General features: G+C 41.8%; 1 protein-coding gene across 1 annotated transcript in view; it reads left to right on the forward strand.

Moving 5' to 3' along the window:
• Window positions 1-12,347: 12,347 nt before the first annotated feature.
• The window catches only part of LOC146700499 (sodium- and chloride-dependent GABA transporter 2-like), a 43,053-nt gene continuing 32,663 nt past the window's right edge, over window positions 12,348-22,737 (forward strand). Inside the window, exons 1-8 of the mRNA XM_085470740.1 lie at window positions 12,348-12,633; window positions 12,731-12,865; window positions 13,427-13,567; window positions 14,340-14,421; window positions 14,724-14,856; window positions 18,091-18,225; window positions 18,330-18,433; window positions 18,549-18,673. Of these exons, the coding sequence (XP_085326866.1) occupies window positions 12,432-12,633; window positions 12,731-12,865; window positions 13,427-13,567; window positions 14,340-14,421; window positions 14,724-14,856; window positions 18,091-18,225; window positions 18,330-18,433; window positions 18,549-18,673 (1,057 nt within the window). The 5' untranslated portion in view covers window positions 12,348-12,431. The remainder of the gene's footprint in view (window positions 12,634-12,730; window positions 12,866-13,426; window positions 13,568-14,339; window positions 14,422-14,723; window positions 14,857-18,090; window positions 18,226-18,329; window positions 18,434-18,548; window positions 18,674-22,737) is intronic.

Consider the following 22,737-nt stretch of genomic DNA (forward strand, 5'->3'; position numbering starts at 1 on the left):
CGCTTAGTTAAATTACATGCACGTCTTAAACACACAAATATCTGTATGACTTCTAATTTTCTGCTTCTAAACTCAGTCAAAACGGAGGTTATTGCACTCAGCCCTAAAAATCTTAGAAACATAGTGTCTAACCAGTCTAGATGGCATTACCTTGACCTCCAGGAACACTCTAATTAAACTTTGAGACATTTTTGATGTTCAGTTTGCATATTAAACAAATGTGCAGAACCAAAGTTTAATTTAATATCCTTCTCTTCAGTTACCAGGTCTTGAATAATCACACATCATTATATTTTAAAAACCTCATAGTACCTTATTGTTCTAAGTTCTTTGCGCTCAGACTGCTGACTTACTTGTGGTTCCTATAGTTTCTCAGTGTTGAGTTTGCAGCAGAGCCTTCAGCTTTCAGGCCCGTCTTCGGTGAAATCAGCTTGCAGTTTGGATTCAGGACACAGACACCTCCTTTACTTTTAAGATAAGGCTTAAAACTTTCCTTTTTGATAAAGATTATAGTTAGGGTTTGGATCCAGTGACACTGAATCGTCCCTAAGTTATGCTGTCGTAGACTTAGACTGCTGGGGGCTTAGAGTTTCTTCTTCGTTCATCTGTTTTTCACTTAGTGAATATTTTTTAACTCTTTTTTTTATAGTTTGTCCTTTCTCCAGTCTCCCTCTGCTCTGTTCTTTTCCCCCTCATCCCCAACCCAGCATGCCAAATGGCTACCCCTCCCTGAATCTACTTCTTGATTTCTTCCTGTTAAAAGGGAGTTTTTCCTTCCCACTGTCACCAAGTGCTTCAACATCTGTATTGACTGATATTTAGGGGTTCTCTCTAACATATTGGGATCTTTAACCTATTATATAAAAAGGTAACAGTTGAGGTGACAGCTGGTTTTACTTGTCACTATATAAATAAAACTGAATTAAATGAACTGACATTTTGCAAAAGTTCACAGTTGGGGTGCTTCAGTGTCATCTTTCTGCCTTTGTATCATTTTCAGATCCTTGGTATTGAGTATTAGCGCAGTTTAAAGAGTAAGACAACTTATCTCGATCAGAAACTGCCAACACATGATAATTCATGATAAATAATTATAATGCATAACAAATAATTCTGCCCTGCCTTAAACAGTTAATTTTAAGGAGTCAAAGTTCTGAGGCTTATTGATTTAGAGCTTTTCTTCTGTTTGCAGGAGTAAACAGGAGTAGTTGCTTATTTTCTCTACAATAAATAAATAATGTGAAGATGCCTGTTAAAGTTCAAGGGCATGTCTATATCTTTACATTACTTTATTTATTAGTCAAACCAATAAAATAAGCAGAAAATTAAATGCATATTATTCTCAGTGTGACATTTGGACTTTTTTGTGTTATAGAGAGCTGTGTGGTACGAAAAATAATGTTATAAATAATGCCACCTAAAGGTCGATCTAAGAATTGTGCGTAATTGCCTGTTGTTATGCACAATTCTTAGGTCCGTTAGGAACTATTGGCTGGACGTCGATTTTCTTATACAGAAAAACAAGACATTTAATGCTAAACTAAATTAATATGATAAATGTCGCTAGACTCTTCAGCTGTCTGAATCAATTTTTGACATTTTTTTTGAGTCAAAACAGTTTTAAAGGTCTTCTCTGAGTTCGAGATCCAAGTAAAGGTAAAAATCTGTTGTTTTTTCTGCATTTATTTGTTTACCGTACTATGAGTTAAGATATATGAGGCTATATAAAATAATAAATAAATAAATAAATAACTAACCTCCTGAGAACCAGTCTATTCATTTATATCCTCTGTAATGGACATTTGTTTTTTGTCTTTATCTTTCGACTTATTTGAGCTACCCTATAAGTCCATAAATACTAAATAGAGGAAATCCCGGGATTTCCATTGGTATCTGATTTTGTGTCTTTTATCTCCAAAGAGGAAGGAAATAACAAAAGAAAAGGTTTAATTGAGAAGATTCTTTTTTCCTTTATTCTCAGAAGGATGAATAATGTGTTGAAATGTTCAGTACCCCAGGCTTTGTTTTGCTGTCGGTGTCGGATGAATTAAGGCGGAGCAGTAGACCCCATCACAAGCTTCTTTCATCACTCTTTCCCCCCTGCACCCCAGAAAACACACATTTCTCTGCAGCTTAAGTCGGCGAGTACCCCTCTCAGCCAACACAAGTCACAGTAACAGGGCCAGCGTATCAGTGCCGTTGCCACGTCAGTCAGTGACTGCGGTAAAGTGAGCCGTCATTTGTGAGCCGCAGTCAAGCCAGCCGCCTCCTATCCGCCGCATAAATTTCCTTGCGCTTTTACACCAGTCTTTACGGTAGCGCCTTTTCGCTTTATGTGCCAATTGAAAGCCTATACCCGCGCACACGTGCACGCGCGCGCACAAATTACAATGTAACGGCCCGATACAGTCAATACAATTATGGAAATGTCAGAAATTCATTAAAAATCATCCTGAGTAGTTGATGTACAACTTTCAACACATCCCCCCTCTGGGACACCTACTGTACCTGTGTGCCAATTTTCATCCAGATTTACTGTAGAATTCATCAGAAATTAAAGGAAACTTATATTCAATTCAATACAGTCAATACAATAGAATTATGTCAATTTTCAGAAATTCATTAAAAATCATCCTGAGTAGTTGATGTACAACTTTCAACACATCCCCCCTCTGGGACACCTACTGTACCTGTGTGCCAGGTTTCAGCCAGATTTACTGTAGAATTCCTCAGAAATTAAAGGGTACTTGTATCCAATGCAGTCGGCCAATACAGTAGAATTATGTCAATTTTCAAAAATTCATTAAAAATCATCCTGAGTAGTTGATGTACAACTTTCAACACATCCCTCCTCTAGGACACCTACTGTACCTGTGTGCCAGGTTTCAGCCAGATTTACTGTAGAATTCCTCAGAAATTAATGGGTACTTGTATCCAATGCAGTCGGCCAATACACTACAATTATGGAAATTTCAGAAATTCATTAAAAATCATCCTGAGTAGTTGAGGTCCAACTTTCAACACATCCCTCCTCCGGGAAACCTGCTGTACGTCTGGGCCAAGTTTCAGCCAGATTTACTGTAATATTCTTCAGAAATTGCAGGGAACTTATGTTCAGTGCAAGAAAGGCTGAAAGACGACCACCACTGAACAAGACACACAAGCTGAAACGTCAAGACTGGGCCAAGAAATATCTCAAGACTGATTTTTCTAAGGTTTTATGGACTGATGAAATGAGAGTGAGTCTTGATGGGCCAGATGGATGGGCCCGTGGCTGGATTGGTAAAGGGCAGATAGCTCCAGTCTGACTCAGACGCCAGCAAGGTGGAGGTGGAGTACTGGTTTGGGCTGGTATCATTAAAGATTAGCTTGTGGGGCCTTTTCGGGTTGAGGATGGAGTCAAGCTCAACTCCCAGTCCTACTGCCAGTTTCTGGAAGACACCTTCAAGCAGTGGTACAGGAAGAAGTCTGCATCCTTCAAGAAAAACATGATTTTCATGCAGGACAATGCTCCATCACACGCGTCCAAGTACTCCACAGCGTGGCTGGCAAGAAAGGGTATAAAAGAAGAAAAACTAATGACATGGCCACCTTGTTCACCTGATCTGAACCCCATTGAGAACCTGTGGTCCATCATCAAATGTGAGATTTACAAGGATGGAAAACAGTACACCTCTCTGAACAGTGTCTGGGAGGCTGTGGTTGCTGCTGCACGCAATGTTGATGGTGAACAGATCAAAACACTGACAGAATCCATGGATGGCAGGCTTTTGAGTGTCCTTGCAAAGAAAGGTGGCTATATTGGTCGCTGATTTGTTGTTGTTTTGTTTTTGAATGTCGGCGAGGATTCCGCACGGCACTCCCCTCCATTCACCTCGCGAATCTCCGCTCTCTTCCAAACAAAGTCGACGAATTACTGCTCTTAAACCGGACTAACAAGGACTTTGCACGCTCTGCTGCCCTCTGCTTCACTGAAACCTGGCTCAGTGAGCGAGTCCCAGACGCTGTCTTAAATCTGCCGGGCTTCCAACTTCACCGGGCGGACCGCGAAACAGAGCTCTCAGGGAAAACAAAGGGTGGTGGAGTCTGCTTCTACATTAATGAAGGTTGGTGTACTGATGTCACAGTGTTACAGAAACACTGCAGCCCACACTTGGAAAGTTTTCTCATCAACTGTAAACCTTTTTATTCACCGCGGGAGTTTTCTTCCTTCATGCTGGTCGGAGTTTACATCCCTCCACAGGCCAACACGAACAACGCACTGTGCGAGCTGGCTGACCAGATTACTACCCTGGAGAGGAAATTCCCGGATTCCTTTACAATTATTCTTGGGGATTTTAACAGAGCAAACCTAAACTACGAACTCCCTAAATACAGACAGCATATAGTCTGCCCCACCAGGGACAACATCATACTGGATCACTGCTACACCACTCTAAAAGATGCCTATCGCTCTGTGCCCCGGGCAGCTTTGGGACATTCTGATCACTGCATGGTCCATCTTATTCCAGTTTATAGGCAAAAACTCAAACGTGCCAAGCCTGTAGTCAAAACTGTGAAGAAGTGGACTAACGCAGCAAAGCAGGAACTGCAGGACTGTTTTGACTCCACTGATTGGACTGTTTTTGAAGCTGCATCTGAGAACCTAGATGAGCTCACGGACACTGGGACATCATACATCAGTTTCTGTGAAGACGTGTGTGTGCCAACAAAGACCTTTTGCACATACAACAACAATAAACCATGGTTCACTCCTAAACTCCAACATCTTCGCAAGGCCAAGGAGGACGCTTACAGAAGTGGTGACAGGACAAGCAAGCCAGGAACACACTGACCAAGGAGATCAAAGCAGCTAAAAGGATCTACTCCCAGAAGCTGGAAGAACGGCTCTCAGCCAACGACCCTGCGTCAGTGTGGAGGGGCCTGCAGGAAATCACCAGCTACAGACGCCCCCCACCCACTATTGAAGCAAACAAAGACCTGGCCAACGAGTTAAACACTTTCTATTGCAGGTTTGAGACGGACAGACTCCCACGCCCCACCCTCCCCTCCCCAGGGACATTGCTTCAGACATTGACCCCCAACACACCTTCCACCTCTCCCCCCTTCACCCTGCCCCTCCCCAATCAAGACTCAACAACCACCCCCACCCTCCCCAATCCAGACTCAACGACCACCACCACACCTCTCACCCCCCTTTCCTCCTCCCTGAAACTAAGAATACACACTCAGGATGTGAGCCGACTATTCCAGAAACAGAAGCCCAGGAAAGCCCCCGGACCAGATGGCGTCTCTCCCTCCTGCCTCAAAACCTGTGCTGAACAGCTGGCTCCCATCTTTACTCGCATCTTCAACAGATCCCTGGAGCTGTGTGAAGTTCCCTCCTGCTTCAAACGCTCCACCATCATCCCTGTTCCCAAGAAACCCACCATCACAGGACTGGATGACTACAGACCTGTCGCCTTGACGTCTGTGGTCATGAAATCCTTCGAACGACTGGTGTTAGCCCATCTGAAAGACATTACAGGCCACCAGCTGGACCCTCTGCAGTTTGCCTACCGGGCAAACAGGTCAGTGGATGATGCAGTGAACATGGGGCTGCATTACATCCTGCAACACCTTGACTGCCCGGGAACTTATGCCAGGGTCCTGTTTGTGGACTTTAGTTCGGCTTTTAACACCATTGTGCCTGAACTTCTTTCCTCCAAACTCTCCCAGCTCAGCGTGTCACCAGCTACCTGTCAGTGGATCACCAGCTTCCTGACAGACAGAAAGCAACAAGTGAGGCTGGGGGAGATCACCTCTGAAACCCGGTCCCTCAGTACTGGTGCCCTCAAGGATGTGTCCTCTCACCACTACTGTTCTCCCTCTACACTAACGACTGCACCTCCAATAACTCTGCTGTCAAACTCCTAAAGTTTGCAGATGACACCACTGTCATTGGCCTCATTCAAGATGGTGATGAGTCTGCATACCGGCAGGAAGTTGAGCGGCTGGTACTCTGGTGCAGTCAGCACAATCTGGAGCTGAACGCTCTTAAGACTGTAGAGATGACAGTGGACTTCAGGAGACATCCCTCAACTCTGCTCCCCCTCACCATATCAGACAGCCCTGTGTCGACTGTGAAGATCTTCAAGTTCCTGGGTACAACCATCTCCCAGGACCTGAAGTGGGAGACCAACATCAACTCCATCCTCAAAAAGACCCAGCAGAGGATGTACTTCCTGAGACAACTGGGGAAGTACAGTCTTCCACAGGAGCTGCTGATCCAGTTCTACACTGCGGTCATTGAGTCTGTCCTGTGCTCCTCCATCACAGTCTGGTATGGAGCAGCCACTAAACAGGACAGGAGCAGACTGCAGCGGACTGTACGGGCAGCAGAAAGGATCATCAGCACCCCCCCTGCCCTCCATCCAGGATCTGTACCTCTCAAGAACCAGGAAACGGGCAGGGAAAATCATCGCAGACCCCTCACACCCTGCACACAGACTTTTTGATCTGCTGCCCTCTGGCAGACGGTACAGAAGCCTGCAGACCAGGACCACCCGACACAGGAACAGTTTCTTTCCCCTCGCCATCTCCCTTCTTAACAGTTGACCTGTCACACTGCTCCCACTGCCAGACTGCAACTGCACCTTATGTACATTTTGTAGTATTCATTCCACCTCATTCATTTCTGTATTTTATGTATATAAGGTTAGATTCGTTATTTATAGTTGGTTTACATAGCTTTATGTATGTATGTGTAATGTGTATATATAGACACTTGTGTGTGTGTGTGTGTGTGTGTGTGTGTGTGTGTGTGTGTGTGTGTGTGTGTGTGTGTGTGTGTGTGTGTGTGAGATTTACATTGCTGTGCTTGAGAGCCAAATTCCCTGTATGTGTCTGCACATATACAGTGGGGCAAAAAAGTATTTAGTCAGCCACCGATTGTGCAAGTTCCCCCACTTAAAATGATGACAGAAGTCAGTAATTTGCACCAGAGGTACACTTCAACTGTGAGAGACAGAATGTGAAAAAAAAATCCATGAATTCACATGGTAGGATTTGTAAAGAATTTATTCGTAAATCAGGGTGGAAAATAAGTATTTGGTCACCTCAAACAAGGAAAATCTCTGGCTCTCACAGACCTGTAACGTCTTCTGTAAGAAGCTTTTCTGTCCCCCACTCGTTACCTGTATGAATGGCACCTGTTTGAACTCATCATCTGTATAAAAGACACCTGTCCACAGCCTCAAACAGTCAGACTCCAAACTCCGCCATGGCCAAGACCAAAGAGCTTTCGAAGGACACCAGGAAAAGTATTGTAGACCTGCACCAGACTGGGAAGAGTGAATCTACAATAGGCAAGCAGCTTGGTGTGAAAAAAATCAACTGTGGGAGCAATCATCAGAAAATGGAAGACATACAAGACCACTGATAATCTCCCTCGATCTGGGGCTCCACGCAAGATCTCATCCCGTGGGGTCAAAATGATCATGAGAACGGTGAGCAAAGATCCCAGAACCACACGGGGGGACCTGGTGAATGACCTGCAGAGAGCTGGGACCAAAGTAACAAAGGTCACCATCAGTAACACACTACAACGGCAGGGAATCAAATCCCGCAGTGCCAGACGTGTTCCGCTGCTGAAGCCAGTGCATGTCCAGGCCCGTCTGAAGTTTGCCAGAGAGCACATGGATGATACAGCAGAGGATTGGGAGAATGTCATGTGGTCAGATGAAACCAAAGTAGAACTTTTTGGTATAAACTCAACTCGTCGTGTTTGGAGGAAGAAGAATACTGAGTTGCATCCCAAGAACACCATACCTACTGTGAAGCATGGGGGTGGAAACATCATGCTATGGGGCTGTTTTTCTGCCAAGGGGACAGGACGACTGATCCGTGTTAAGGACAGAATGAATGGGGCCATGTATCGTGAGATTTTGAGCCAAAACCTCCTTCCATCAGTGAGAACTTTGAAGATGAAACGAGGCTGGGTCTTCCAACATGACAATGATCCAAAACACACCGCCCGGGCAACAAAGGAGTGGCTCCGTAAGAAGCATTTGAAAGTCCTGGAGTGGCCTAGCCAGTCTCCAGACCTCAACCCCATAGAAAATCTGTGGCGGGAGTTGAAAGTCTGTGTTGCTCGGCGACAGCCCCAAAACATCACTGCTCTCGAGAAGATCTGCATGGAGGAATGGGCCAAAATACCAGCTACTGTGTGTGCAAACCTGGTAAAGACCTATAGTAAACGTTTGACCTCTGTTATTGCCAACAAAGGTTATGTTACAAAGTATTGAGTTGTATTTTTGTTATTGACCAAATACTTATTTTCCACCCTGATTTACGAATAAATTCTTTACAAATCCTACCATGTGGATTCATGGATTTTTTTTTTCACATTCTGTCTCTCACAGTTGAAGTGTACCTCTGGTGCAAATTACTGACCTCTGTCATCATTTTAGGTGGGGGAACTTGCACAATCGGTGGCTGACTAAATACTTTTTTGCCCCACTGTACTTGGCCAATAAACACGATTCTGATTCTGATTCTGATTCTGAGATGTATATTTGTGAATGTGGAGATGTTATATTGGTTTCACTGGTAAAAATAAATAATTGAAATGGGTATATATTTGTTTTTTGTGAAGTTGCCTAATAATTATGCACAGTAATAGTCACCTGCACACACAGATATCCCCCTAAAATAACTAAAAAAAAAAAAAAACTTCCAAAAACATTCAGCTTTGATATTAATGAGTCTTTTGGGTTCATTGAGAACATGGTTGTTGTTCAATAATAAAATTATTCCTCAAAAATACAACTTGCCTAATAATTCTGCACTCCCTGTAGGTCTGTTGACAGAGCTCTGTACAGGTCTGCTCGAGCTGACCTGAAAAGGGGTCCCACCTGTCCAGCAACAACACATGGCATAGAATAATAGACATCATAAACCACAGAGGCAGAACTGTGAAAACAGAAAACCTGAGTGTGCAGCTAGCAGAGGACATAAACAGCTTCTTTGCCCGCTTTGAAACACCACAACAGCAGCATTCATCTGCCTCAGCCCTGCTCCCATCCTCATCCTCACCTGGTTCCTGCACCGCTCCATTCACTGTAACGGAGCACGATGTCAGATGAGTGTTCCTAGCAGTGAACCCCAGGAAGGCGTCCAGACGGAATACGTGGTAAAGTGCTAAGACCATGTGCCCACCAGCTCACCCTCATCTCCACCAGAATCTTCAACCTCTCACTGGATGAAGCAGCCATCCCATCCTGTCTAAAATCAGCCACAATCATCCCAGTACCAAAGAAGTCTCCCATCACCAGCCTGAACTATTATTGCCCTGTGGCCCTCACACCGGTAATCATGAAACTAGTCCTTCAGCACACCAAGGATTACCTCCCCCCAGAATTCGACCCCCACCAGTTTGCATACCGTGCAAACAGATTCACAGAAGATGCCATCACCCTCCACTCGGTGCTGAGTCACCTAGAACAGCGGCAGAGCTACGCCAGAATGCTCTTTGTGGACTACAGCTCACCCTTCCACCACTCGCCCATTGAGAGCCTACTAACTTACTGCATCACAGTATGGTACAGCAGCTGCACTAAGGCGGATAGAGCCACCCTCCCAGCATGTTTGCAATGAGTAGGAGATGCTCTGTATCTCACTGTACAACTGTATAGTGACAAAGGTATTGGGTTCTTTTCTAAAAATTGCTATAAACAGAGGAACCCAAACTGATGAAAAGTGGCGAATATTTTTTTTCAAATGACTATTTTTAGTGGATTTTTGATATAGAAGCAGAATGACAGAATGTTAAAAGAAGTTACTTTTAGTCATTCTAAGCTGGGCATTGCGTTCTCTGGCTGTTCAAAGCCATGGAACTTTAGACTTTCCAAGCAAATAATGATGGCCATACTGATGTTCTTTTCAGTACATTTTACTTTATGTTCATTTTCATTTTTATGATGTTTCTATTTTTACATAATTCCTCCCACATAGCAAAATTGGTATGGCCTGGATCTGTCCCACACAATGTGCTTACACATGGCCTGCGTACCGCAAAGAATGACGGCCCTATGGTGGCCCAGATCTGGTTTACCAGAGGTGGCCCACACATGAGCCAGCACAAGGCCAGTTGCAGACACACTGCTGGCCCTGTGCTGGCCCAGAACAGTTTCAGCTCTGGCCCCAGATGTCAGCCTAATGTGTACCTTAGCCATGTAAGCCATGTAATAACAACATGTGCTGGAACATAATAGTGCAAAAGTAACATGACGAAACTGTTCAGACAGTGAATGGACTGATTCTTATACAGCACTTTTTTACTCACCCATATTACTCAAAGTGCTCTATACAACATGTCACATTCACCCAATCAGGCCAAATGTGGCATGCCATCACATAAACAGTGCCATCTTACCATGCCAGAAGTCAGCCAGCAGTGCCGGCTTGACACCAGATCCAGGCAAGACCCGTCTGCTATGTGGGATGACTTGTTCTTTTGGCATTTTAGTTGTGGATTGTGTTTGGACTGTGTCTCTTGCACTTTCAGTATTGTTTCCTTGTGCTTCTAAGTGTCCCTTTGTTTCTTTTTAGGTTATGTAGTATGGGTTAGAGATATTTTGTATGTTGTTTTTGTTTAATAAATCCGCCTTTTGGATTATTCCCTGATGTGCCTGAGTTCTGTTATTTAGTGTCACTTTGAAAGGACACACAGCCAGCATTTACATAGAATTGTTCTTTCAATTTTTGATAAAGATTACAGTGAATTGAGATGTAACTTGGCCCAGAGGTACGGTAGGACGCCCAGAGTAAGAAAGTGTTGAAAGTTGGACCTCAACTATTATGGGTGATTTTTAATGAATTTTTGAAATTTCCATAATTGTAGTGTATTGACTGTATTGAATTGAATAAATGTTTCCATTAATTTCTGAGGAGTTCTACAGTAAATCTGGATGAAACCTGGCACACAGGTACAGTAGGTGTCCCAGAGGGGGGATGTGTTGAAAGTTGTACATCAACTACTCAGGATGATTTTTAATGAATTTCTGAAAATTGACATAATTCTACTGTATTGGCCGACTGCATTGGATACAAGTACCCTTTAATTTCTGAGGAATTCTACAGTAAATCTGGCTGAAACCTGGCACACAGGTACAGTAGGTGTCCCAGAGGGGGGATGTGTTGAAAGTTGTACATCAACTACTCAGGATGATTTTTAATGAATTTTTGAAAATTGACATAATTCTACTGTATTGACTGTATTGAATTGAATATAAGCTTCCTTTAATTTCTGAGGAATTCTACAGTAAATCTGGATGAAAATTGGCACACAGGTACAGTAGGTGTCCCAGAGGAGGGATGTGTTGAAAGTTGTACATCAACTACTCAGGATGATTTTTAATGAATTTTTGAAAATTGACACAATTGTAGTGCATTGGCTGTATTAGATTGAATAAATGTTTCCATTAATTTCTGAGGAATTCTACAGTAAATCTGGATGAAACTTGGCACACAGGTACAGTAGGTGTCCCAGAGGGGGGATGTGTTGAAAGTTGTACATCAACTACTCAGGATGATTTTTAATGAATTTCTGAAAATTGACATAATTCTACTGTATTGGCCGACTGCATTGGATACAAGTACCCTTTAATTTCTGAGGAATTCTACAGTAAATCTGGCTGAAACCTGGCACACAGGTACAGTAGGTGTCCCAGAGGGGGGATGTGTTGAAAGTTGGACATCAACTACTCAGGATGATTTTTAATGAATTTCTGAAAATTGACATAATTCTATTGTATTGACTGTATTGCATTGAATACAAGTACCCTTTAATTTCTGAGGAATTCTACAGTAAATCTGGATGAAAATTGGCACACAGGTACAGTAGGTGTCCCAGAGGGGGGATGTGTTGAAAGTTGGACCTCAACTATTCAGGATGACTTTTAATGAATTTTTGAAATAAACATAATTGTAGTGCATTGACTGTATTGCACTGAATATGAGTTTACTGTGATTTCTGAGTAATATTACAGTAAATCTGGGTAAAAACTGGCCCAGAGGTAAAGTAGGTGTCCGAGAAGAGGATTGTGTTGAAAACTTGGCATCAACTTTTAAGAATGATTTTTAATGAATTTTTGAATATGCAACCAGACTGTCACGATGGCTGTATTGGGCTGTTCCATTGTAATTTGTGTGCGCGCGTGCGTGTGACTGTTCACGCGCGTGCATGTGTGCGCGAGTCTAGGCTTTCAATCAGGATATAAAGCGAAAAGGCGCTACCGTAAAGACTGGTGTAAAAGCGCAAGGAAATTTATGCGGCGGATAGGAGGCGGCTGGCTTGACCGCGTGTGATCAACCCCGTGTGAGTTTTAGTCCAGTGCGCGGGGAACTTTACACAGAAACAAAGGAAATCTGGCACCAAGTAAACTATTTAAATGGGGGAGCAGATGACCACAAACGGCAAGAATGGCACCTCCACAGCTTGTGTGCCAAACAGTCACCCAGAGAAGGCTGAAGAGGTGGAAGGAAGGGGGCACTGGGGAACCAAAGCCGAGTTCATATTGACTGTGATGGGTGCGATCATTGGACCCGGGAATGTGTGGAGGTTCCCCTACCTGTGCTACAGAAACGGAGGAGGTGGGTGAAAGAAACGCTCTTAGTCGTCAAGCACATTTTGTCCACCAGTATTTTTTTCCTCCGTGCGTTAGAACGAAAAATTCCGCCTTTCTTACAGGTGTGTTTTTCATCCCATACATCTTGTTCATATTCACGTGCGGGATCCCCCTCTTTTTCCTTGAGACTGCCTTGGGACAGTACACTAGCCAGGGGGGAATTACTTGCTGGAGAAGGATTTGTCCGCTCTTTCAAGGTAATTAAAATAAACTCCCCCAAATTTTTCTCCGAAATGTCAGTCATACTTTATATATATTCAGTGAGTCCTTATATTTACCAACGGGCTTGTATCCTAGTCTATTTTTTATGCGTGCTCGATTATTCCCCTAGAAACAGAGCTGAGACCGCCTCCGTGTCCAAAAATGGTCTCGGTCCAACAACAAACAGGCAAGGTGCCAGAGGGAAGTTGTTTACACTTCCAGTAGGAAAGTAATCACTGCTACTGGAAGAGGAAGAATGATAAATTATTTATGCTCATGTAAAAGATTATTACACGCATGATTGTTAAGTGTAAGAACCACATGAATGCATTTCATAAATATGTTGGTTACGTTCCATTTATATTCCTGCTTCATCGCACAACGACCTTATTTATATAATTACAGTGTTTCGACTGACATTGCACTTGTATATAGCTTACGTCTGCGGTGTTTCCTTTGCGCACCTCTTAGCTCTTAGACTTTAGGTGCTGTGCAAGAACAGAACAGTTTCAATAATTGACCATTACCAATTTTATTTATTTGTTTGTTCATTTTAGGCATGGGCTATGCCAGTCACTTAATCATCGCATTCAGTGCAACATCTTATATTATAATCTTGGCATGGGCGTTCTTTTACCTGTTCCAGTCTTTCAGTGGGGATTTGCCTTGGGCCACATGTGGACACTACTGGAACACAGGTACTACAGTACTGGTATATTCTAAAAAGCAGTGACTATTGTATGCATTGCTTGTTGTGTGCTGTAATAGTTTTGAATATAGAATATATGAAATATAATTTGAAGGCAACACCTTTGACACTGTAAATGGGCATTTTTACTTTGCTGATGTTTTATTTCCACATCAGTCCAGCTCTGAGGTCCTTACACTGGCTGCCTGTCCGTCAGAGGATAGACTTTAAAGTTCTGATGCTGGCCTATAAAGCTGTGAATGGTTTAGGACCAAAATACATCAATGACCTCCTGACCCAGTATGAACCATCCAGATCCCTCAGGTCATCTGGATCCGGTCTTTTATCAGTTCCCAGAGTCAGAACCAGACACGGAGAAGCTGCATTCAGCTTTTATGCTCCTTATATCTGGAACAAACTCCCAGAAAGCCTCAGATCAGCTGAAACACTCAGTTTATTTAAATCCAGGTTGAAGACTCACCTGTTCTCAGCTGCATTTGAATAAAGCACCAAATCCACACTTTAAGCTTAAATTTCAAAACTTACATTTAACTACTGATTTTATCTACTGTTCTGATTTTATCTGTTTTGATTTTATATACTGTTGTTTGTTTGTTTGTTTGTTAATTAGTTAGTTAGTTTATTTGCTTGTTTTAATCAATTTTAAATCATGCTTTTTATTTGTTCTTGTTTCTAATGTCTCTGTAAAGCACTTTGAATCACCTTGTTGTTGAATTGTGCTATACAAATAAACTTGCCTTGCCTTGCCTTCCCTATACCAGACTCATGCTTGGACTTAAGCCATCTGAATCTGAGTATGACGTCCAGACTGAACACTACTCTTCCTGTTGTGGAGTTCTGGCAGTAAGCATATAGTCAACTCACACAAGTTAAACAGAATGCTCCCCCCTCCTCCCCTTTTTCACTCCCCTCCCTCACTTGTCTCGTTCCCTCTCTCCTCCTTTCTTTATGATCATTTTCAGATGTTTTCTTTTAACTCTCCACTTCCTCCCACACTTTTTTTTTTCCTCATTCGTCAGTCATCCAATCTAGCACTCAGTTTTCCTCCCTCCCAATTTCCACATGTCCTTCCCTTTCACCTGCCATTCATTTGTGGTCTCCTGGTCTCCCTCTCACCCACATTACTGCTCCCTTCATTTGACCAGGCGTCGGGTTTTAAAGGTCTCTGGTGGTATTGAGGAAGTTGGGGGCTTGCGATGGGAACTGGTCCTTTGTCTCATCCTCAGCTGGATTATCTGCTACTTTTGTGTTTGGAAGGGTATCAAGTCGACAGGAAAGGTTAGTAATTTAAAAACTGAACATCTTATTTTTTTTTTAAATTTTTTCCTTTAAAAAAACAAACAAGAAAAGTTGTAATAGTATATCATAAAACCATTCTAAAAAGATTTTAAAAGTCCTGATAGTGTGGCCTTGTGAAAGAATGTACATTAAAAAAAATAACAGAGGATTTAATCTAGAGCCTTGTGGAACACCGTGCTTGTTGACAGCAAACAAACAACAAAAAACAGTGACTCAGTACAAAAATCCAAGATGTCTGAATTAGCAATAAAAGAGCCTTTATTAAAAATCTAATCAATTTTTATTAGAGGGTTGCAGAATGTATGTATTTCCACATAAAATATGTATACATCATTGGGTTGTTTTATATTTGAAGGCTAAACCAAGGTTATTAGAGCTAACTCAAACTAAACTAAAAACTAACATGAGGCAGCTTAGTTAACTAAAATAAAAATAAATACTAGGCTTTTGAAAAAAAAAAAAAGAAAACAAAGTAAAATGTTTTGTGAAATTGGAAATAAAAATATAATAAAATATTGAGGGACTCACTTTTAGTATTTGTTCATTTTAAAATTTCAAACTAGCATAATAAGGATTTGATGTGCGTTTTTATTGAGACTTTGGATGTCTAAGACTGACTTTCTGAAATCTTGCTTGTGACCTATGCTTTCTATATAATCTTAAAAAGACTAAAACTAACACTAAACAAATACAAATAAACTGAAACAAACAGAACATTTTCAACATTTTCAAACAATAAAGACTAAACTGAAATCATCAAACCCATTCTAAAAACCAAATAAAAGGCAAGGCAAGGCAAGTTTATTTGTATAGCACAATTCAACAACAAGGTGATTCAAAGTGCTTTACAGAGACATCAGAAACAAAAACAAATAAAAAGCATGATTTAAAATTGATTAAAACAAGCAAATAAACTAACTAACTAATTAACAAACAAACAAACAAAACAGTATATAAAATCAAAACAGATAAAATCAGAACAGTAGATAAAATCAGTAGTTAAATGTAAGTTTTGAAATTTAAGCTTAAAAGTGTGGATTTGGTGCTTTATTCAAATGCAGCTGAGAATAGGTGAGTCTTCAACCTGGATTTAAATAAACTGAGTGTTTCAGCTGATCTGAGGCTTTCTGGGAGTTTGTTCCAGATATAAGGAGCATAAAAGCTGAATGCAGCTTCTCCGTGTCTGGTTCTGACTCTGGGAACTGATAAAAGACCGGATCCAGATGACCTGAGGGATCTGGAAGGTTCATACTGGGTCAGGAGGTCACTGATGTATTTTGGTCCTAAACCATTCAGAGCTTTATAGACCAGCATCAGGACTTTAAAGTCTATCCTCTGACGGACAGGCAGCCAGTGTAAAGACCTCAGAGCTGGACTGATGTGGTCCACTTTTTTGGTCTTAGTGAGGACTCGAGCAGCAGAGTTCTGAATGAGCTGTAGTTGTCTGACTGATTTTTTAGGTAGACCTGTAAAGATGCTGTTACAGTAATCAAGCCTACTAAAGATGAATGCATGGACTAGTTTTTCCAGGTCCTGTTGAGACATCAGATCTTTTATCCTTGAAATGCTATATATAAAAAAAAATAGAAAATGCAAAACTATAATAACTCTGTGCTAAATGGGTATTGTGTTAGCTTGGGTAAAACTCCAACATCAGAAAAGCATAGTTTTATTCTCTGTTTTACTCATGCTTTAACATCTGGTCAAATTACACAGTAAGTATCAGCTGTATAATTGGCAATTAGAACCATTGATTCATGTATTTTTGAAGACATTTTCACATAGTTATAAAGCAAATAACTGCACTGTTGCACTGTTAAGACACTAACACAGGAGGTACAAGCAACCATTGAAAAAAAAAAATTTTTTTCTTCTGATTGTTGAAACTTTTGGCTAGTGGCTGCTGTAGCTTGCATGGTGCACGGGGTGAGTATTGCCCCATGACACAAACTGACGTCTGCAAACTCACATCCTACAATTCTCTATGTTAATGCATGCATTAGAAACACTAGAATAAAGGCACACAAACACAGTAGCTACTGGAGGGCACAGCACATTAAGTCAGTGTGTCATTACCCAGTCTTACATACCCATGCTTGATCAGGACTTGTTTTCATATTTTGATCTATACTGCTACCCCGTTATCCACATTTTTTCAATGTACAGTACAATTTGATAAATGTTGCTCAATAGGAGTTGCTCAGTATACATGATACAGCAGGGAAAAGCACTTTGCACATTCATCCAAAATTGAATGTGACAGATGTGACATCTGCAGCTGTTTCCTAACCCACTTATATGTCCAAGCACTGGTCCGTCTCCTGCTCCCAGTTTTCCTGTATACCTGTATTATAAGTGTCATTACTGCCTGATGTAATTGTCTGTCATAGCTACCCATCTCATGCCATTTATCTTGAATTTTGTTGCTAGCAATGCTTGTTGTGACATGTGCTGTTGTCCTTTTTTATGAAGAAGATGAAGGAAGTCTTTTTCTGGCTACATAAATGAATATACTCAGTCTCCAAATAGTCAAATGAAATAGTCTCTTCCAATGTTCTTTTAGGACACTGCTGAACATGCAGCAGCTATGTCTCCATCCTCTATTCAGTTTACATTTCAGATGCTTGCATGAAAACCATCTATGAACTCATTTGAATTAATCTGATACTGAAGTGTATGGTTTTCAAACTTGTCATTCATGAAATTTATGAGTAAAGGGGACAAGATTCAATGTTACAGTATGTGTGCAGTGTGTGACAGGTTTCTTATTGTAAGATCTAAATGGTGCAAAATCGATATAAAGCATAACTTGGCTGGGATTAATTGAAGTTTCTTTCAACTTTCCAAAGAACAGTTTTGGCAAAGTATTTAGTAAGCTTTACACCATGTTTTAAAGCACTGATTAGTAATATCAGAAGAGCAGCTATGGTGTGATTTTTATCATTTCAAAAGGTAAGTAATATTCACGTTTAAGCTAAACATTACACTGGAAGTTATAGTGATCTGATTAACGTTGTGGGAACTGTTTATTTCAAGAGTAATACACCCAAGATGCTACTAATGTGCCACACCAAAGCTGGATTTAGGAAAGCAAGCGTGCAATACAGTAAAACTAAAGAAAAAAATATGAATAAAATAATGAAATGACAGGTCAAAACAAACTATAACTTTCTTTACCATCTCTTTTCTCTGTTTTTTTTTTTTTTTTTTCAGGCAGCCTACTTTACAGCAACCTTCCCCTATGTCATGCTATTTGTTTTGCTTATACGTGGTGTTACCCTCCCAGGGGCAAAGGATGGGATCATTTATTACCTCTACCCTGACATTTCTCGCCTGTTAGATGCCCAGGTAAAGAAAGCACATAGAGACCCGAGATCAAAAAAGCTAGATGTTTTACAGTGACATTCATGCACTACAGACACACACACGATGATTTTGTTTGACCTTTCCAGGTGTGGATGGATGCTGGCACTCAAATCTTCTTCTCTTATGCCATTGGCCTTGGTTTCCTCACTTCTCTTGGGAGTTATAACACTTACAACAACAACTGTTATAAGTAAGTCCAGTACTAACTGTCATAAAGATCATTATGATCATCTTTTAAGTTGAGCATCAGCATCTACAACATCTGTGTCTAAGTATTTCTACTTACCATATTCATTTTATTGCAGGGACTGTTTCTACTTGTGTCTGCTGAACAGTGCCACGAGCATTGTGGCAGGCTTTGCCATTTTCTCTGTGTTGGGTTTCATGACATATGAACAAGGAGTGGATATTTCTGAAGTAGCAGAATCAGGCATGTACTGTCTCGCTTCAGTTCAACTATATACTGGACATGAGAGTGGCAGTTTCATACATTTTCTTTGAGGCTTTCTGGTGTTGTAAAAATATTCAGGAAACCTGCATGGCAGCAAACTTTTCACCCTTTGGGAAGATCTTGTGATTCTTCTTTTCTTTCTTTCAATCATAAGAAGCTTTCTGGCAGAGCTCATATGTTGCTCTGCCATTTTATTTTTCTTTTGATGTTTTGGCTTAAACTTGAATCATCTTAGTTAAGGTGAGTCTGATTAAAGCTAACCAGGGGCCCGTTCTTCGTACGTCGCTTACTACATCCAAGATCAAATGACACATCCAAGATCAAATCATCGCGCTAACCGTGAGCTCGCTAATCCGGTTCCCCGAACACACCTGCTGTTGACGATTACTACAGCTGGACGCAGGAATGTGACATCACTGGGTGTCGTAAAAGGGGCTACGCATCGATAGTAGAAACATTGATCGGCAACCCGCTGATTGGTCGGCGAAAATGTCCAAGGGGCGTGCTCGGTATTTTCCGGCAGCAGAGCAAGAACTCATGAGTGAGGGATTTCAGGAGTTTCAGAGTTTAATTAAAACGCAAGAGAACACTGCAAAGGCTGCAAAAGCAAGGAGAGAGGGCTGGCAGAAAGTTGCTGACAAATCAAACTCGTAGGTAATTTAATAATAATAATAATAATGGATTGGGTTTATATAGCGCTTTCCAAGGCACCCAAAGCGCTTTACGATACCACTATTCATTCACTCCCACATTCACACACTGGTGGAGGCAGCTACGGTTGTAGCCAGGCTGCCATATCGCGCCATCGGCCCCTCTGGCCAACACCAGTAGGCGGTAGGGTAGATCTATCATATGACACTATATTGTCCAATATCATATGGCATTATATTATATTATAATATGTTATATTATATCCCCTTTCACATTAGAGGCACAACAGGACCCACAAGAACATGGGAACAAGTAAAAGTGGAATACAGGAGTATTCTACAGAATGGTAATATTTATCTCTTAGATTGCTTTGCGTCTCTTGGCAAGGTAATACTGGCCTGTAATACTCGGTACGAAGAACGGGCCCCAGGGGCCCGTTCTTCGTACCGCGCTAAGTGAGTTAGCTGGATGAGATTGTTGACGATTTCGCGTGATCCTGGATCGTTCGGTTCCCCGAAGCCCATCCGGGACTTGCTGTCATAGCAACAAAGCCGTAAGCGTAAACCTGCTGGGGAGCAGGTTTACTTTATGTAAACAGGATTAGATCGCGGCCACGCAGGTATGCCCGCGTCATTCATACGAAAGCAACAGCGATATTCCACCACTGTTTCACCATAAATAAATAACATCAATGTAACTAAAGACAATGCAGCACCTGATCCATTTATTGATTTCACACAGGTCATTTCCTAAAAAAGGGAAATGTACTATTAACATTCTATTACATGTATGTGATTATTACAGATGTAATTCATATTTCAGAGTAGCAATTGTAAATTACTTCGTGTAATCAAGATGAGAGACCACGGCTATAAAAGCGAAGGTGGATTTGGGAAGTCTGTCGCAGCCATGTCCTGTCCGTATACGCGAGCCACCCATTGCGGAAGGTGCAAGATTGATAAGGAGAGTCCTCAGAATCCAGCGTATATTGCGGGACAGACAGGATCCTTTAGCTCAGCGCGACAGTGTGCTCATAGAGAGATATCGATTTTCCCGTGAGGGTATTATTCACTTAACCAACTTGTTGACGAGGGGGTGCAGGACCACCACCTGTCTTTTTTTGCTCTGCCCTTTTCTTGGTTGCTGTTATAAACAAACAGATTATTCCAGGGTCTCTTTCCAAGAGACTAAAAGCAATATAAGTGATAAATATTACCATTCTGTAGAATATTCTTATATTTCACTTTTACCTGTTCCCATGTTCTAGTGGGTCCTGTCGTGGCTCTAATGTGAAAGAGGATAAAATATAACATATTATAATATAATGTAATATAATATTGGATAATATAGTGTAATATAATAAATCTACCCTACCGCCTACTGGTGTTGGCCAGAGGGGCTGATGGCGCGATATGGCAGCCTGGCTTCTGTCAGTCTGCCCCAGGGCAGCTGTGGCTAGAACTGTAGCTGCCTCCACCAGTGTGTGAATGTGAGAGTGACTGAATAGTGGCATTGTAAAGCGCTTTGGGTGCCTTGAAAAGCGCTATATCAATCCACTCCATTATTATTGTTATTATTAAATTACTTACGAGTTTAATTTGTCAGCAACTTTCTGCCAGCCCTCTCTCCTTGCTTTTGCAGCCTTTGCAGTGTTCCCTTGCGTTCTGATTAAACTCTGAAACTCCTGAAATCCCTCACTCAAGAGTTCTTGCTCTGCTGCCGAAAAATACCGAGCCGAGCGCGCTCCGTCGACATTTTCGCCGACCAATCAGAGGGTTGCCGATCAATGTTTCTACTATCCATGCGTAGCCCCTTTTACGACACCCAGTGATGTCACATTACTGCGTCCAGCTGTACTAATCGTCAACAGCAGGTGTGTTCGGGGAACCGGATTAGCACGCTCACGGTTAGCGCGATGGTTTGGTCTTGGATGTTTCATTTGATCTTGGATGTAGTAAGCGACGTACGAAGCACAGGGCCCAGTGGATACTAGGAATGCAGAGGCTAAAGTTGGCAACCCTGTATTATTATCAGCAGATAATAATACAGGATTGCCAACTTTCAGGCCTTTTGGGAAGGTGGCTAATAGTTGAGGCATGTAACTATATTTATTACAGGCAATTAATTGGTATTAATTCATTTTTGGTATATATACATTAGGGGTGCAACGATATTCGTATCGATATTGAACCGTTCGATACAGTGCTTTCGGTTCGGTACGCATATGTATCGAACAATACAACATTTGTAATTTATTTTATCAATTTTCCTTCTGACGATGCTGTCTGTGTTGAGCGCTCAGTGAATCTGCGTTCGACTACTCCGCCTAGGCTGCACTGTCGAGCGCAGATCCACTGAGCGTTCAACACAGACAGCATAGTCAGAAGGAAGAGCGCAGGGCAAGCTAGCGAGACAGAAGTTAAGCTCTGCTTGCAACAAGCAAATTGAACCTCATTCAGATCTGGCGTTTGGAATTATTTTGGTTTTCATGTGATGTATGACCCTGAAGGTAAGCGAGTCATGGACTAAAGTAAAACAGTATGTTGGATGTGCCATGCAATGCTCAATTACATGGGTGGGAACTAGTGTGCTAGCGCAGTTAGCTCGTTAACGTGTTGGCCGTCTAGCCCCATGCACGGAGCAATCGGCGGTAGCTCGTTAACGGAGATTGTGTTGTGGCGTTAAGGTCATTTCAACGAGATTAACCTGAAAGCACTAGTGGGAACACAACGAATATGACTGCACATTTACGCCGACATCATCCTAGTGCAAAGACAAAAACAACAAGCATGCTACTAACTTTAGCTGAGTCATTTAGACAGCTGTTAGCACATGATTCTCCTTATGCTGCTGAGAATATAGCCCAGAAGAAGCGGATAGTATAGCTTTTATTTTGGAAAGAGACATTTCTCTGTAATAAACTCTCTTTTCCAAAGATGAGTGATTCCTCAATCAGATACAGGGCTCGCAATATCGCTAGCCCGACGTCCCGGAGCTAGCGATTTTTTCAGTCTGGCTACCAAAATCTATCTCTGCCCTGCCCGTCGGGCTATTGTACGAAAAATATATGTCAATGCTTTTGCATTCTTTCAGAAATGTAGCTGGGTAATTATGTCATTGGCATCGGTGAGCCACTGTCAATATGTGACATATTGAAGTCGCGTTTGAATTTGTGCTTGTTTTTTTGCTTTCACTTTGCAATCATGCGAACTGTGTATAGAGAGCGACAGCACTGATCTGTGAGTGATGATAATTTGTGCACCAATTCCTCTGACATCGTCTTATTAATCGTTAGCTTACTATGCAAACATGACAAGTGAAATCTCCCGCAGCAAGCTTAAACGTGAGAGGTTGGTCGCGCAGAGAATCGCTGAGCTATGGCAAGCCATTAG

This window comes from Copadichromis virginalis, linkage group LG10 (genome assembly GCF_057382275.1).
Source record: "Copadichromis virginalis isolate Kocher_CV1m ecotype Utaka linkage group LG10, C_Virginalis_male_GT1.1, whole genome shotgun sequence".
NCBI classification, from domain to species: Eukaryota; Metazoa; Chordata; class Actinopteri; order Cichliformes; family Cichlidae; genus Copadichromis; species Copadichromis virginalis.